Raw genomic sequence first — 14,804 nt, 5'->3', positions numbered from 1 at the left:
ACAGAATTTGAGTGTTTCAGGCCCTTGGCAGCACCGAACAAAGGGGGACAGAACAGAGGCGAGAGTCGGAGCGGTCACAGGCTGGGGTGAGCAGGTCATAAAGGGGTCAATGAAAAGAAAGGGCAGAAGAGGGAAGGCTTCTCCAGGATCCTTCCCAAACAACCCATTGGCCTTCATGCGCTCACTCACCTTCCACTGACCCCAGACTTTTCCTTCCACTGCCCAATTCCCACCTAGTAACCTGCTCCCCAATCACCTTTTCCCGTGTTGCAAACTCTCAGGATTTTATTGTCAGTCTTAAGATATTTGGTGTATTGCTCACCACCCCAGCTGGTGGAATCAAGAGGCCACAAGGTAATCACAGCTTTTATTTACTTTTAAAATAAGCTTCTAGCCCTCCTGGTTGCAAAGAAAAGATTGAAAACCTGAAGGGAGTGCAGCCTAAAGGCTCAAAACCAGAAAACAAAGAAAAAATAATGCAAAATATATTATTTTACAAAAACCCTTCATGATTTGTAAGCCAGCCTCATGATTTTTTGGGGGGTGGGACTGAATCACTTTGGTGTTGTTCGTACTCATCTCCTCCCTCATTCTCCCTTGCTTTCCAAAAACCTCCTTTTACAGATGGATAAGCTGTGCACAGAAACAAACCCATTCATTTCACTGAAACATGTTTGTGTACAGGCAGTAATAGATGTAACTAAGAGAGCATTCCAGTATTTCATTACTAGTGGATATAGCTATCGAGCTGAATATTTTTTCTTCCACGTGGGAAGGTGGAATTTGAACTCTTTAGCTTTGATAGGAGTTGGGTATGCAGATAAAATATTTGAGGACTGCAGAACTAGTGCAACACTGACTGACATCTGTGAGAGAGTCATCTGTGTTATTCTAAAGCAGTATTTCCAAAGAGAAACCAGACAGATCCCTAATTTGAAAGAAACTGTTTCCCCCGTTAACCAGCTAAAGACTATCCTGAAGTCCTTGCCTCAGAGAGATCAACAGCAGACTTGCCAGCGTATAATGACTAGGTAGAAATAAGGACAGAACTTCAGGATTTGGTCTTAGAAGGCCCACTGATTAGTGAACCTTCATCTTCTAAAGCTGATTAAACTGTTTATTCACAAAAAATCTCTTTGCCGCTGTTCAACAGAAGCTAACATTTTTAATTACAGTAATTATCTCATATCCAGGATGTGTTTCCTCTTTACTGTGGAACAAGCCGGGAAGCAGACACAAAGAGAGGAGATGCGTGTTTGCACATGTGTACAGTTTATAGAGAAGAGACACTAGAATTACGACATTAATGGGTTTTTAAGAAATGAATGTTTGGAATGGTCTAGAGCAATGGACACTGAGTATGCCTTCACTCGTAACTTTGTTTAAGTTGCTATCCTTTCATTGCCTAAAAAGAAAGCAGAAAACAAAAATAATTGGAAATTAAAAAAAGCTAAATAAAATCTTGAGGCCTCAATCCACCACCTGTTTGGAAGACAAACAAATGGCAGATAAAGGGACAACTAGAAAATACAGGGCCAGCTTCTCAGCTGGTGTAAACCGGCATAGCCCCACAATACATCTGTACTAAATTTATACCACCCGAGGAGATGGCTCTCGGCGTTTAATAAATATGTGTCTAATTCTGCTGGGTTTGTGTCATCTGTAGCCTCTTATCTGAGAACTTCACAGGACCACAAAAATTAGTCACATCCACGCTGCTAGCTGGCTTGAACTGAATAATTAATCTTAAATGCATTTGAATCCCATTGTTTACTTACATTAGGCTTTGAGCTCAGACAATAAATTATATTTTTTCATTACTGCCCAAAGTATTTTTCCACACACTTAAAATAATCAGTATTACATTATTTATCAGTCTAGCTTTCTCTTCTATCTGTCCTCAGCCCCTCTCCCCCACTTATTTCACTATGACTGAGTGTCCGTTAAAAAACGATCACAGAGAAGTAAGGACAATGAGAAGGAGAATTTTTTTTTTAAAAAAAAGAACAAGAACAAGACATCTTGGAGTCCAAAGTCAGTAGCCCGGCTGATAAAAAAAACCCAAGAAGAAATGAGCTGTAACAGCTCCATAAGACATTTTATGACAGTAAATAGGAAGTAAATCAGAAAGGGGGAAAAAAGAGACCAAAAGAAAGTCAGCAGATGAATAATTCTATTAACATTTATCTTTCTTCTGATTCAAAGGCAAAAAGAGAGTCAGAAATCACTTAAACTACCTTCGCTTGAGATGGTATAAGAGAAGTATCTGACAAGGGAGTCTCTCTTAGTTGCACAAAATTAAATACATAAAAATTTTTAAAAAATCTTGCAGGAGTTGGAGGAAAGTTCATTTGATTTAAAAATGCTAATCAATTTACTTGCAGCCCTCAGTACTCTAAAAACACCAGCCAAGATTTTTTGGGTGCTCATTTTTTGCATGCCCACCTTGAGGCTACCAGAAGGATGCTGATTCTCAGTGGGTGGGAGCTCAACACTTTCCGTGTGTTAGATCCACTAAAGGTGACTCAGGTTGGGCATCTCAAACTTGAAGCATGCATAAACCACTTTGGAAAATATGGGTCATTGCTACCAGATCAGTTTCCCATACAAGGTACAATAAATCACAAATCTCCATCTGTGGGCCAAATCCTAAACATCTTACCTCAGAGAAAAAATACCCTTTCAACTGCAAAAACTTGAGCAAGAAAGTTGGAGAGGACAATCAAGGAAACCATCCCATCTAGGGACTGTGCATTTTGGAACTCTGCCCAAAGCCCATTCAATGGATTCTAGGGATCCATAGTAGAAGGACACGTTGAAGGGAAGACAGAGGGGCTGTCTTGAAGGGATGGTTGTTGCTCTGCAGGTCCCCCACTGCAGCTAGCCACACTGCCATTGCTGATAGGATGAGAGGATGGTAATACAACACTGAGCTGTATAATCTCCCACATGGATTGCTCCCCATAAACAAAAAGTAAAGGAGGACTTGTGGCACCTTAGAGACTAACAAATTTATTTGCGCATAAGCTTTCGTGAGCTACAACTCACTTCATCGGATGCATTCAGTGGAAAATACAGTGGGGAGATTTATATACACAGAGAACATGAAACAATGGGTGTTACCATACATACTATAATGAGAGTGATCACTTAAGGTGAGCTATTATCTCCTGTCCTCCCTCCTTTCCTGAACTCCACAGAGACCCACTTAAAATCGAGAAGTCAGTCCTTCCTCATCTTGTCACTGATCACTATTAATTTCACAGTGCCCAGGGGAGTTTGTTGGGTCCTTTGTAGAATAAAGAAAGACCCATGGCTTGCCATGGAGAATTCACAATCTACATTTCAGAAATGACAATCAGTGAGACCAACAAACCATAGAGAGGGAATGAGGTGAGGACAAAGGAGCATGTGGCTACTCATTTCGGCATATGGCTACGTACAAACACATATTGACTGACTCCCTTCTTGTAGATGTGACAGAAGAAGTGAGCCTTATGGAAGGTGAGGAATGAGAAGTAGAAAGATGGTCATCTTCTGGTACTCCATACACCCAAGCCCATCTTCATAGTGCTTTATTGGGGCTGAGATAGGCCAGTATGGATGCAGCAGCCTTTTATCTCTTAGGATGTGCCATACTTAATTTAATAAATCATTGTAAATCTAGTCCAGCATGTGGTGAAATCCACTTTTAGTTCCTTCCCTTGTGCAATGGATACTTTATCACTGGCACAAGCTTTTCCTCTAGCAACAAAATTTAGGAAGCCCTTGCTTAAAAATTATCGTCTGACAGGAAGAACTTAAATGGATATCAGGACCAGCAGTGTTATCCTCTTTAATCAGAGGGACATCCTGTTAGCTCCCATATAGGTATATGGCAGCATGAAGATAGCTACCCCAGGCAGTTAAAAAGTATAATTAGATTTTGGTATCATAGTGATAACAAGATGACAGAAATGCTTTAAAGTTTATTAAATCTAGTGCAAAATGAAGAAGTAAAGTGGCATTCTTAAAGGTCAGTGTGTGATTAAAAAGGATACCATAGAAGAAGTTCATTTACATTTATAGAGGAATAGCAGTGGAGTTGTTAGTCCTGAAGTAGTGGTACTTGGACTTCATCTCAAGAATAGTACAGTAATGGTAGGACCTACAGGAATCCAGTGTGGTGTTCCCATACAGTATTTTGTTTGCTTTTTCCTAGTCCTGCTGCTTCGGGAAATGCAAATAAAAATGTTGCAGATGAACAATGTTCTCCTGACTAGCGTGCTAAGAGAGAAGATACCCATGGATAACCAACCATTTGTAAGGTTGAGGGCACAATGCCCAACTGTGCTGTAAAAACAAAATCCTTGTTTTACTACCATTCACCCATTTTCACAGAGCTACCAAAATCCTTATGCTATTTGTACAGATTTTATACATTGGCCTGAATATCTCTTATTTCCCCTATGATTGTGATCACATTTTCATTTCTAATTCCCCCCACCTCCCCTTCTCCTACTTTACAAACATTCCCTCTTTTTTATTCCTTCTTCATTCCCTTTTCTAGATCAGCACTGGCTTCTCTCTGCTCTTCCACAGCATCTTGCCATGGAACTAGTTTCTTTGATCAAAAAGACCTATCTTTTTGCCAGGCATCTGAAGACACTGGAGCAGGATGGGAGTGGCTGTTTACACAGGATAGAGTTGCTGTGGAGAAATCCTGCCAATTTGGTTGGGGGTGGAGTTTTGCTGCTGTTTTGTTTATTTCATTGTTATTTTAATTAATCTCAAAGGTAACCAGAGCAGCAGCTGGGCTGATTATTATAAATTGAAAAAATAATAATAATGATGAGGATAGATCTCATACCATGCCTAAATTTATTTAGAAAACACCTCTCTCTCTCTTGCCTAAACATCTTCATTTCTCTTACCTTCGGTCACTAATACGCACTCTGCAATTGTATTACATCACTCTGGCAAGTATTTGGGGGAATATCATCTGTGTAAAATATTATACAAAATTAAGCCCTGAGACAATAAACTCTTACACACAAGTATTGTGCCTGCAATATCAAGGCCTAATGTATTGCATGCATTCCTGAAAATATACATGCTGTATCACAGAATTGTGGCTCTGTTTTTTCTTGTCTCCTGTGACAATGAGGACAAAGTTCCTTTTTATCTAAGAGTTCAGTACATTGATAACTGGGATATCACATTCACCTGTGGTGGGTGTTCCAAAATAAATACATTATTTTTTCCTAAATAAGGTTTGGAAAACACTTAAGTGAAGAAAATCAAGTTCTGCCCCAAGTTCTGATTACTGGTCCAAGTTGGATATGAGTGATTGGTTACCAACACCTAGTAGCTCTGATTAAAACTTTTCATATTCAGCTTTTTATAAAGTGATTACTATTTAAGTGTGTACTCCCTCTTTGTCCCTGTGATAATATAAATCAGATGTGACTTTATCCTTTCATTTACATCAAACTTGACTAGGGCATATTAAGGCGGACTTAAGCTGACTAAACTCAGTTCATGCAATGGTTCCCTAAGTCAACCAGTGGGATAGTAACCAAGAAAATTTTGTCCCATGGGTGATGTCAAGCACCTGAAGAAATAATTCCTTACCTGGCCCCTGTTCCTGCAAGATGCTAAAAGCCCTCAATTCCTGCTGAAGCCATAGAGTGTGGAGAACACTCGGAATCTCAAAGTTTAGGGCATTCAGAGCAAGATGTATTTAAGCAAACGTCTAGGAGGATTGTTTTCATTCTATAGTTTGAATTGAGAAGCTACGATTTTGGGGAGAGAAAAGTTCATTTGAAAATATTTTTCAGAAAAATGATGTATCATTTTACTGTATGGACTATGTGGGTTGATATTTTAACAGTAGCCCTTACTCTATAAAATGTTGAAAATTCCAGAAGCATATATTTTAGTATGCAGCCACAGTCAATTTCAGTGAGATTTAACATTCGCTCACTAGCCTAATATTTCTTAAGTGTGAGTACAAAAGGCTGGCTGCATGACATCTTTAAGAAGCAAAAATGTTATTCTCACATTAACAACAAAAACACCCCCAAGGGAAAAAAAAGCTGCTGAGATTCAAGTTTCCATTTAAGTCTGTGGGAAAACTTTCTCTAATGTGGCACAAATATAACTCACCATAGTGATAAGAAGAATTTGAGGAGGAATGATATGGAGTGCTCTGGGGAGTTAAAGTAGTTACCCAGGAAGAAAAATATGAAATGTAAGGTCCTTTTCACACCATTAGCCGGGCACAAAATGTGAACATCACTGAATACTATGTAGGCAGCCTTCAAAGCTTCAGAGTAGGGATTAATGGAAAAAGTTGGCCATAAACAGTAACTTAAAAAAACCAACATTATTCTACTCTTGTGTATTCTTAACACACACAGTGGGGCTAGATCCTTGAGTATATTCATACTGTGTCCAGTGCAGCCTTAGAGAGGGGGTGGCAAAGTTGATTTTGTATCACTTTTGTTCTGTCCTGATCTTGGAGGTCAATCTGCACTGAACTGGACCTCTGGTTTAAATCAATCTGGATGCTTTCTACTTTATATTGACAGCTAAAAGTCACAAAGGACACTACCAGTAAACCCACCATTCCATTTTTTCCCTTGATATGGCACCTGCACCAACAGCCAAAAGAGGATAGGTGTTGGAACCACAGGAGCATCACATCACCCAAGCATCTACAGAAAAAGAGGGAATGTTAATGTGGCTCAATAAGATGATTTTAAATGCATTGCCTTAGAATGCATTGGTGGATCAGGGTGTAATATTTATGTAGCCAAATGAAAGTGATTTAGATGGGAAATTCTGAAGCACCTTTACTCCACAAAGTAAATATAAATTTGAACACTTGTGCACATATCTGCATATATGTACATATTTGTAGAAGATATGTATGTAGGTACATACATATTTAGAGGGAACTGATTTTGAAAAAGGCAGGAATATTTGCCGTCTCAAAATCAGATCCATTTGAGTGTCTCAAGTTAGGCATCCAAAAGCTAAGACATCAAAATATGTTTAATTTAAGAAAATTTAAGCCAACACTTTTCAAAATATGAATAAGGGAAATGTACAGTAATATATACATTTCCAAGTAATTCAGCTTTTGATTATATGAAATGAAGCAGCTCATCAGTTGCCCAAACCAGAACTACAGTCTTTTTGATCTACACAAGCACTTCTTAGCATATACAAGGGGAAGCATTTTATGGCATTAAATCTATAGCGTTTGAATCTCTAAAAACTGGAACATGGAATTTCATGTGATAGTAATGGATGGGGAAATCTGCTATGCCTGAGCAAAGCCAAAGTTAAAGAGCCTTTGGCAAGGGTGCTGCCCAGGCCAAGGTATGGTATCCTCCCCTGCAGAAAAGTGCTGGAAGAACCATAACTTCACTGATATAGCGGTCCACTGCCATGGCCCTTGCATTTGACTTCAACCTCTATGAGGCACAGGAGATATCTCAGCACCCCATTACGGCTGTCCGTCATCTGCCACCTCACGGACTCTCCATACCCTGCCAACTGTGCCGTAAAACTGCATCTACTGCAATCCAGACTTTAAGACCTTCATTAATCAAAACACTACATCCCTATTGAGAAGAGTACTTATAAGCATGTGCTTAAGTCTCATTGACTTCAGTGGGTCTTAAGCAGATGTTTAGGTGCTTTATGGAATCAGTGCCTCAGAGCCCAAGGCACGGAGTGCAACATTTTTATACAGCACTGTATTAAAAGTAGACTATACTAAGCTATGATCCTGCTGAACATAAGATCCTTCAGGGGCAAATTCACTTACATTTTATCGATTTAGTTTCCTGTCTATCAATTTAAATAGAAAAAAAATAGCTGCTTGTTTTATTTATTTATTTTTGTCAGAAGAAATGTGCTGGTAAACTTTTGGGAGCAGATGCTTCCTGCTAGATGATTAAAAAAAAATGACATTAAAATGTCCGTTCTCATTTCACTTAGCTTCATAACCAAACGATAAGAAAGAAAACATGGCAGTCCAATTTATAAACCTGGAAAGCTTTCATGGTAAGATACACACACATACATGAAAGGTAACCATTTCACCAAGCAAAAAATAATAGTACATAACCATAATTGACATTCTATAATTAACAGAATGCTCGGAGACGTTATCATCACAGATCAAATAAGATGGTATAATTGGTCTGAAACAAGACATTCTTTCCTATGGGAAAACATTTTATACCACGATTAGTCACTATGAACATTTTGAAAATTGCTCAGAAAGAAGGTACGCAACACGAAGAAAAATATCCTCCTTCTTACCCATCACCCTCTCAGTAGGACTACGCAGATGGCAAATACAGATGGTGATTATGGATGTTTGAAATGGTTTGAATAAGGCAAGAACCTTTTCATGTTTAAAGAAAGTTCAGGAACCATTTGCTGCTCCCCCCTTTCCCCCCATATATTCATCCAGCTCCACAATTTTTTTTTTTTTTTTTGCTTTCAGATTTGAAGCAAAAATATCATTACAATTTGGGCAGGGAAATTCTATTCTTACAGTATTTTTCATGCATCACCAAGATGTACGGGAAATCTTGTGAGAATATTTTTTTTTCTTCCTAATGAGACACTCAGGCCAATTTCCAAACAGGAGAAGTTCAGAAAAGTTTGACTCAACTCCAAAGCTCCAGATGCTTATCCTAGTATGAAGGTGCCTCCCCAGTCATACTGATATTCATCCATAACTAGCATTAACACTATTAGCTTTGAAAAGCTAGGCCATCTTACCATGCCTTCCCACTATTATCAAGCTCTTGGAGAAAATGTACATGTATACCGTATTGACTATATTTGAAATATGACTTTAAAGATCACAATTCCAAGTGAACATGCAAAATGGGTAACTGCAGATCAAAGTTAACTTAACTGACTTTATGGTTAAATACTGAATTCCACATTGAGAAGTAGGAATTAGCTTGCTCAGTGGACACATTTTTGAAGATGCATCCCCTGTGCTTACATTTGAAATGTGGCTGCAAGAGTTTAACTGATAAAGTATACACCTTGACCATGTCCCTGTGTCAACCTAAAGTATTGTTTGCAACTGAATACTCAACGTTTTCCATGATGTATAATGTATAGAACATGTTTAATACACAGTAAAGATATTGTTGGGAAATACTGTAGAAGACTTTCATACAAGTTACTGCTAACAAGCATCTTTGTTAGAAATGCCCAGGGGTGCAATATAGACAGTATGATTGTGACAGCAATTGCTTGTTTTTCCACAAACAATATCCCAGTATGTTCTTTAGATATTTATAGGAAACTGAGATGGGAAAAAAAGTCACCTGGGTTTAAAAATAAAATAAAATGCTGTAGTGCATTATAGTTCTGAGACGAATAATTAGTGAGGCAGTAGTGTAGACAGAGTAAAAAGGAATGTAAATATTTGATCTTCCTTTCAGTGAAGATGGTGGAGCTCATTTTAATGCGTGAAACATGTTTGGCGGATTCACCGGAGACCTGGCCTGACAGACAAGAACTACAAAACAACGTACCAACAGAGGAGTTTCTTTTTCTTTACATAGTGTCTCCTTTATAAAGAACTTTTTTTTTCAAATTAAATGAGAACATAAATTCTAATCAGCAAGTTTTGTTAGCCCAGAAGGATGCCAATTAGGTTTCTAAACATCTGTACAGACACAAGGGGCATAGCTAAGAGAAGAAGTATTAGAAAGTAAAGTCATAGAAAAAAGAAAAAAGAAACAAAAGTTGAAAAAGGAAAAAAGCATTATCTGGAAACCTGTGTGTGTTTGTGTTTGTTATATATCTACTTTATAGTATTTATACTTTTTATACAAAAGTGCATGTGTGCATTACAGATAATAAAGAGTTTGTGCGTGTACGCGCACACACACCCAAATGGTGTTTATCATATATTATCCCACTACATAACTGATGTGTAAAAACTTACAAATAATTTTATCCTTGCAGAAAATGTATCATCACAAATAGTATAGAATAGCATAGCATAGCATGACAGCTGGGCAGATAGATAGGAGATGTCCAATTTTAGGAGAACCTCAGGGTATTTAGATTTAGCTTATTTTATATTGAACTGATGTCAAGTCTCTGAATCATACCATATGTACATTTTTGTACATGGTCAGTGTATTGGTCCACCGGTGTTTCAGTTAGATATCAACAACGTTCAATTAAATGAGGAAACAGATAAGAAACTGTGACAGAAAGACTATCAGAATAGAATTCTTACCCTCTATGGTTGCTCTCTTAGGCAGAATGGTGATTGCTCCCTCAGCAATGTCTTCTTGCTGAATTAGTGGATTTATTTTGGAGCCCCAAGTGTCTGATCCCACCCACAGAAAATGACCGACTTGATCAGCCCTTTTTGCAGCTGCAAGGATCTGCCTGTAGAAAGACACATATAATTCATACATGAATGCAAGATGAATGGAACAGTATTTAGTCACCCAGGAAAAACAACAAGGAGAGCAAGATTGCCGAATGAGCAGAAATAACATATCTGTAACTAACTTTTAGCTCAGAAATTTAACAATCCACATGATCACAAAGTTTTCAGAACAGTCTATCTTCCTCTTTATTCTTTTATTCTAAGGATGAACTCCTGGCCCCATTTAAGTCAGCTTGAGTTTTGCCACTGAGTTTCATGGAGACAGGATTTCATCTCAACTATTTTGTGAAATCTTAGTAACAGTTGCAATAGTTACACCACTATCAACTGACAGAACCCTCACAACCCTCTGGTAATTTAGAAGATACATCACAAATGACTCTGGAATAAGCAGATGTATTTCTGGTGAAGGGTAGATAGGGGATTTAATTGCTTTTAAATTAAATTATTAAAATATCCTGAAAAGCAAATGAAATCTGATCAGTGCAGGTGCTATTGAACGTCCAAGTCATTTTATCATTAACAGCTGCAATTAGTAACAGCAAATATATTGTTTATTAATATTAGCATTTATAGGGCACCCATCAGTGCAGTGTATATAGCAACTTCCATGCAAGAAACTCAAATGTTTTACAACCATTTAATCATGAAGTCTCACAATCTCCCAGTGAGATAGGTTAGTGTTATCACTATCCTTGAGTCACAGAACTTTAAAGCTCTGAGCCTGGAATGCCTTGCACACTGGTGGAGTGCTGGCCCCACACAAAGCCCCCCACTGCAGCCAATGAGGCTCCGCACATATGTAGCTGTCTGCCTGCACACAGAATGTTCAAGTGATTAGTAATTTGCCCATAGTTGCAAAGTGAGTCAATCACAGAGTGAGGAGCAGAACAGAGGAGTTCTGATTCACAAATCCTTCCCATAGCCAGCTTATATTGAATTAAAACAAAACAATATCTGGATATATTTTAATATTTTGCCATAATTACATCAGTTTTGTTTACACAAACGTATAAAAGTGAAGTTACTGAAATGAAGAAATATCTATATATCGTAGGACGGGGTCAGATTTTGGGGAAAACAAAGTGATGGTACTTTCTGCACTCTACTGCAACTCAGTCTCCACTAGTGCTTAATTTGTAATGAAAGAGATGCCAGAGCTTAAGCTGGTTTTTTATGGGTTTTTTTTTTTTTACTTTCATAATTGACGGGGCAAGCTCAGAGGTGCCGGGGCTCAGCCCTGGCACAAATTAAGCACTGGTCTCTGTCCATTCAAAACCAACACGCTCATCTCTAGGGTGATGGATAGAAGCTACTGAGGCACAATTAGATATCAGAGAAGAGCAACACCAAATTTCACAGGTACCAATGATGGTGTACTGGGATCACTTATAGGGACTTCAGGTCCGTCTTTGGGGCCCCACACTAGGGTACTGCACTGGTATGCCCAAAGATCTAGGATCTCTGTTGTAGCCCTGCACTGGTATGAACTAGGGTCTGGATTTTCTCACTGGGGTGTTTCAGTGGGGACCTACATAGGGTCTGGGGGCTCTCACTGGAGTCCTTTCACTGAGATCTGATAGATGTCCTACACTGCATCCTGGGGTCCTGCAATGGAATGTTCTGGAGTCCTGCACCAGGGTGTCTCACCAGGGTCTTTCCAGAGCTCTGGTCTTTCTACACTGGGCTCTGGTGTCCTGCATTGGAACATTGTAGGATCCCAGTCAGTAGTCTCTCACAGGTGAGTGCTAGGGTACCTCACTGGTGTCTGGGGTCCTGCACTGGGCTGTACTCCTGCTACAGCAGCAACAGCTCCTTGGACGTTTTCCTCTGGCTGCCCAGTAGGGAAGGGACCCTGGCAGCGATGGAGCCTCCAGCTCCGGCAGCGGCAGAAGCTCCAGATTCAGTGGTGCTCCCTATGCTCCAAGCTGGTGGGGAAGCAACTGCCTGAGAGGAGGCTCTTATATTAATGTGACACAACTGCATTGCCAAAGTTTTGTACCACAGTCTCATACAGGCCAGTGGAATCAAAAGAGTTGTGAAGGGTCAGAGCAAAATGGTGGCAGCTCAGCATGGTTCTGGTATAGCATTTGCTTCTAAGCCCTGGTGAAGGAATCAGCGCTTTGCAAAGTATGGGTGGCTCTTGCCTCCAGGTCAAGACATTCCAGATACTATTGTAAGAATCAGTGGCTTTTCCCTACTATTTATACTAGACAGAGTCCTTTGAGCAAAAGTCCACATCTGCCCAGGTGAAAGAGTAGTGATATTATAAATGATCTTGCTTAGAATAGTAGTATATTAAGGTTTAAGAGATGAATGGAAATTATTTGTGCATTAACTAGTCACTGTAAGACACAGGTTGGTTAAATTCAGCTCTTCATCCTTACCATGTAGATATGCTGACTTTTGTCAAGTTTATTGAAGAGGGTGGGGTCTTTCAGATGAATCTTTAAGAGCCAACATCCTGTCTGCTATGTAAAAATATTAATGATCCCTTGATGTTATTTATAATACTAAAGATTCAGTTTTGTGACCTTGGTCAAAATTCCTTTCCCCCATCCCTGTTGTGCAGAATTCTGTGTGTTTGTTGCATGGCTTGCTACCACTTTCCTATAGCAGAGTTGGCTGAACGTCAACACTGGATAACATAATCCTGTATCCCTTAAGTGAGGATAACTTGCATTTAGATCCAATGGGAGTTTTGTATTCAAAGGAACTACATAACAAAGCCCTCAGATTATAAAGAGCTTTGGGATCACCTGGGGTGCGATACGATATAGGAAAAAAATGCCAGAGAATACTATTTATTTTAGGCTGAATTTGAAATTGTAATAGTTATGCACATCTTATGTCCTTTCATTATTAAATTAATTTCTTATCATAAGAGTAAAAATGCCTACCAAGAAATCATTTTCCCATCTAGGGTATAGCAAAATATATACTCATAGAATCATAGAACTGGAAGGGACCTTGAGAGGTCATCTAGTCCAGTTCCCTGCACTCAAGGCAACACTAAGTATTATGTAGATGATCCTTGACAGGTGTTCGTCCAACCTGCTCTTAAAAATCCCCAATGATGGAGATTCCACAACTTCCCTAGGCAATTTATTCCAGTGCTTAACCACTCTGACAGATAGGAAGTTTTTCCTAATGTCCAACCTAAACCACCCTTGCTGCAATTTAACCCATTGCTTCTTGTCTTATCCTCAGAGGTTAAGAAAAACAATTTTTCTCCCTCCTCCTTGTAACAACCTTTTATGCACTTGAAAACTATTATCACGTCCCCTCTCAGTCTTTTCTTCTCTAGACTAAACAAACCCATTTTTTTCCAATCTTCCCTCATAGGTCATTTTTGCTAGACCTTTAATCATTTTTGTTGCTCTTCTCTGGACTTTCTCCAATTTGCCCACATCTTTCCTGAAATGTGGCACCCACAACTGGACACAATATTCCAGTTGAGGCGTAATCAGTGCGGAGTAGAGCGGAAGAATTACTTCTTGTGTCTTGCTTACAATACTCCTGCTAATACATACCAGAATGATGTTCGCTTTTTTTACAACAACGTTACACTGTTGACTCATATTTAGCTTGTGATCCATTATGACCCCTTTCCACAGTACTTCTTCCTAGGCAGTCATTTCCTATTTTGTATGTGTGCAACTGATTATTCCTTCCTAAGTGGAGTACTTTACATTTGTCCTTATGGAATTTCATCCTATGTACTTCAGACCATTTCTCCGGTTTGTCGAGATCACTTTGAATTTTAATCCTATCCACTAAAGGACTTGCAACCCCTCTCAACTTGGTATCATCTGCAAACTTTATAAGTGTACTATCTATGCCATTATTTAAATCATTGATGAAGATATTGAGCAGAACCATACCCAGAACCGATCCCTGTGGGAGCCCACTGGTTATGCCCTTCCAGCATGACGGTGAACCACTGATAACTACTCCCTGGGAATGATTTTCCAACCAGTTATGCATCCACCTTATAGTAGCACCATCCAAGTTGATTTCCTTAGTTTGTTTATGAGACGGTCATGCGAGACAGTATCAAAAGCCTTACTAAAGTCAAGATATACCACATCTACCACTTCCCCGCTATCTACAAGGGTTGTTACCACGTCAAAGAAAGCTGTTAGGTTGGTTTGACATGATTTGTTCTTGACAAATCCATGATGACTGTTATTTATCACCTTGTTATCTTATAAGTGTTTGCAAGTGATTGCTTAATCATTTGCTCCATTATATTTCCAGGTACAGAAGTTAATCTGACTGGTCTGTAATTCCTCGGGTTGTCCTTATTTCCCTTTTTATGGATGGGCACTATATTTGCCCTTTTCTAGTCTTCTGGAATGTCTCCAGT

The 14,804-nt window shown here is 39.1% G+C and overlaps 1 protein-coding gene across 6 annotated transcripts in view; it reads right to left on the bottom strand.

The window, feature by feature from the left end:
- GRM7 (glutamate metabotropic receptor 7) overlaps positions 1–14,804 on the bottom strand; it is a 538,026-nt gene that overhangs the window by 258,981 nt on the left and 264,241 nt on the right. For all 6 annotated transcript variants that reach the window (XM_078853573.1, XM_073351194.2, XM_078853574.1 and 3 more), the window contains exon 4: positions 10,277–10,431. In XM_078853573.1, the coding sequence (XP_078709699.1) occupies positions 10,277–10,431 (155 nt within the window). The remainder of the gene's footprint in view (positions 1–10,276; positions 10,432–14,804) is intronic.

Source organism: Lepidochelys kempii, chromosome 7 (assembly GCF_965140285.1).
Source record: "Lepidochelys kempii isolate rLepKem1 chromosome 7, rLepKem1.hap1, whole genome shotgun sequence".
Taxonomy (NCBI): Eukaryota; Metazoa; Chordata; order Testudines; family Cheloniidae; genus Lepidochelys; species Lepidochelys kempii.
The sequence above is the reverse complement of the archived record's forward strand: the minus strand, read 5'-3'. Positions and strand labels throughout refer to the sequence as shown.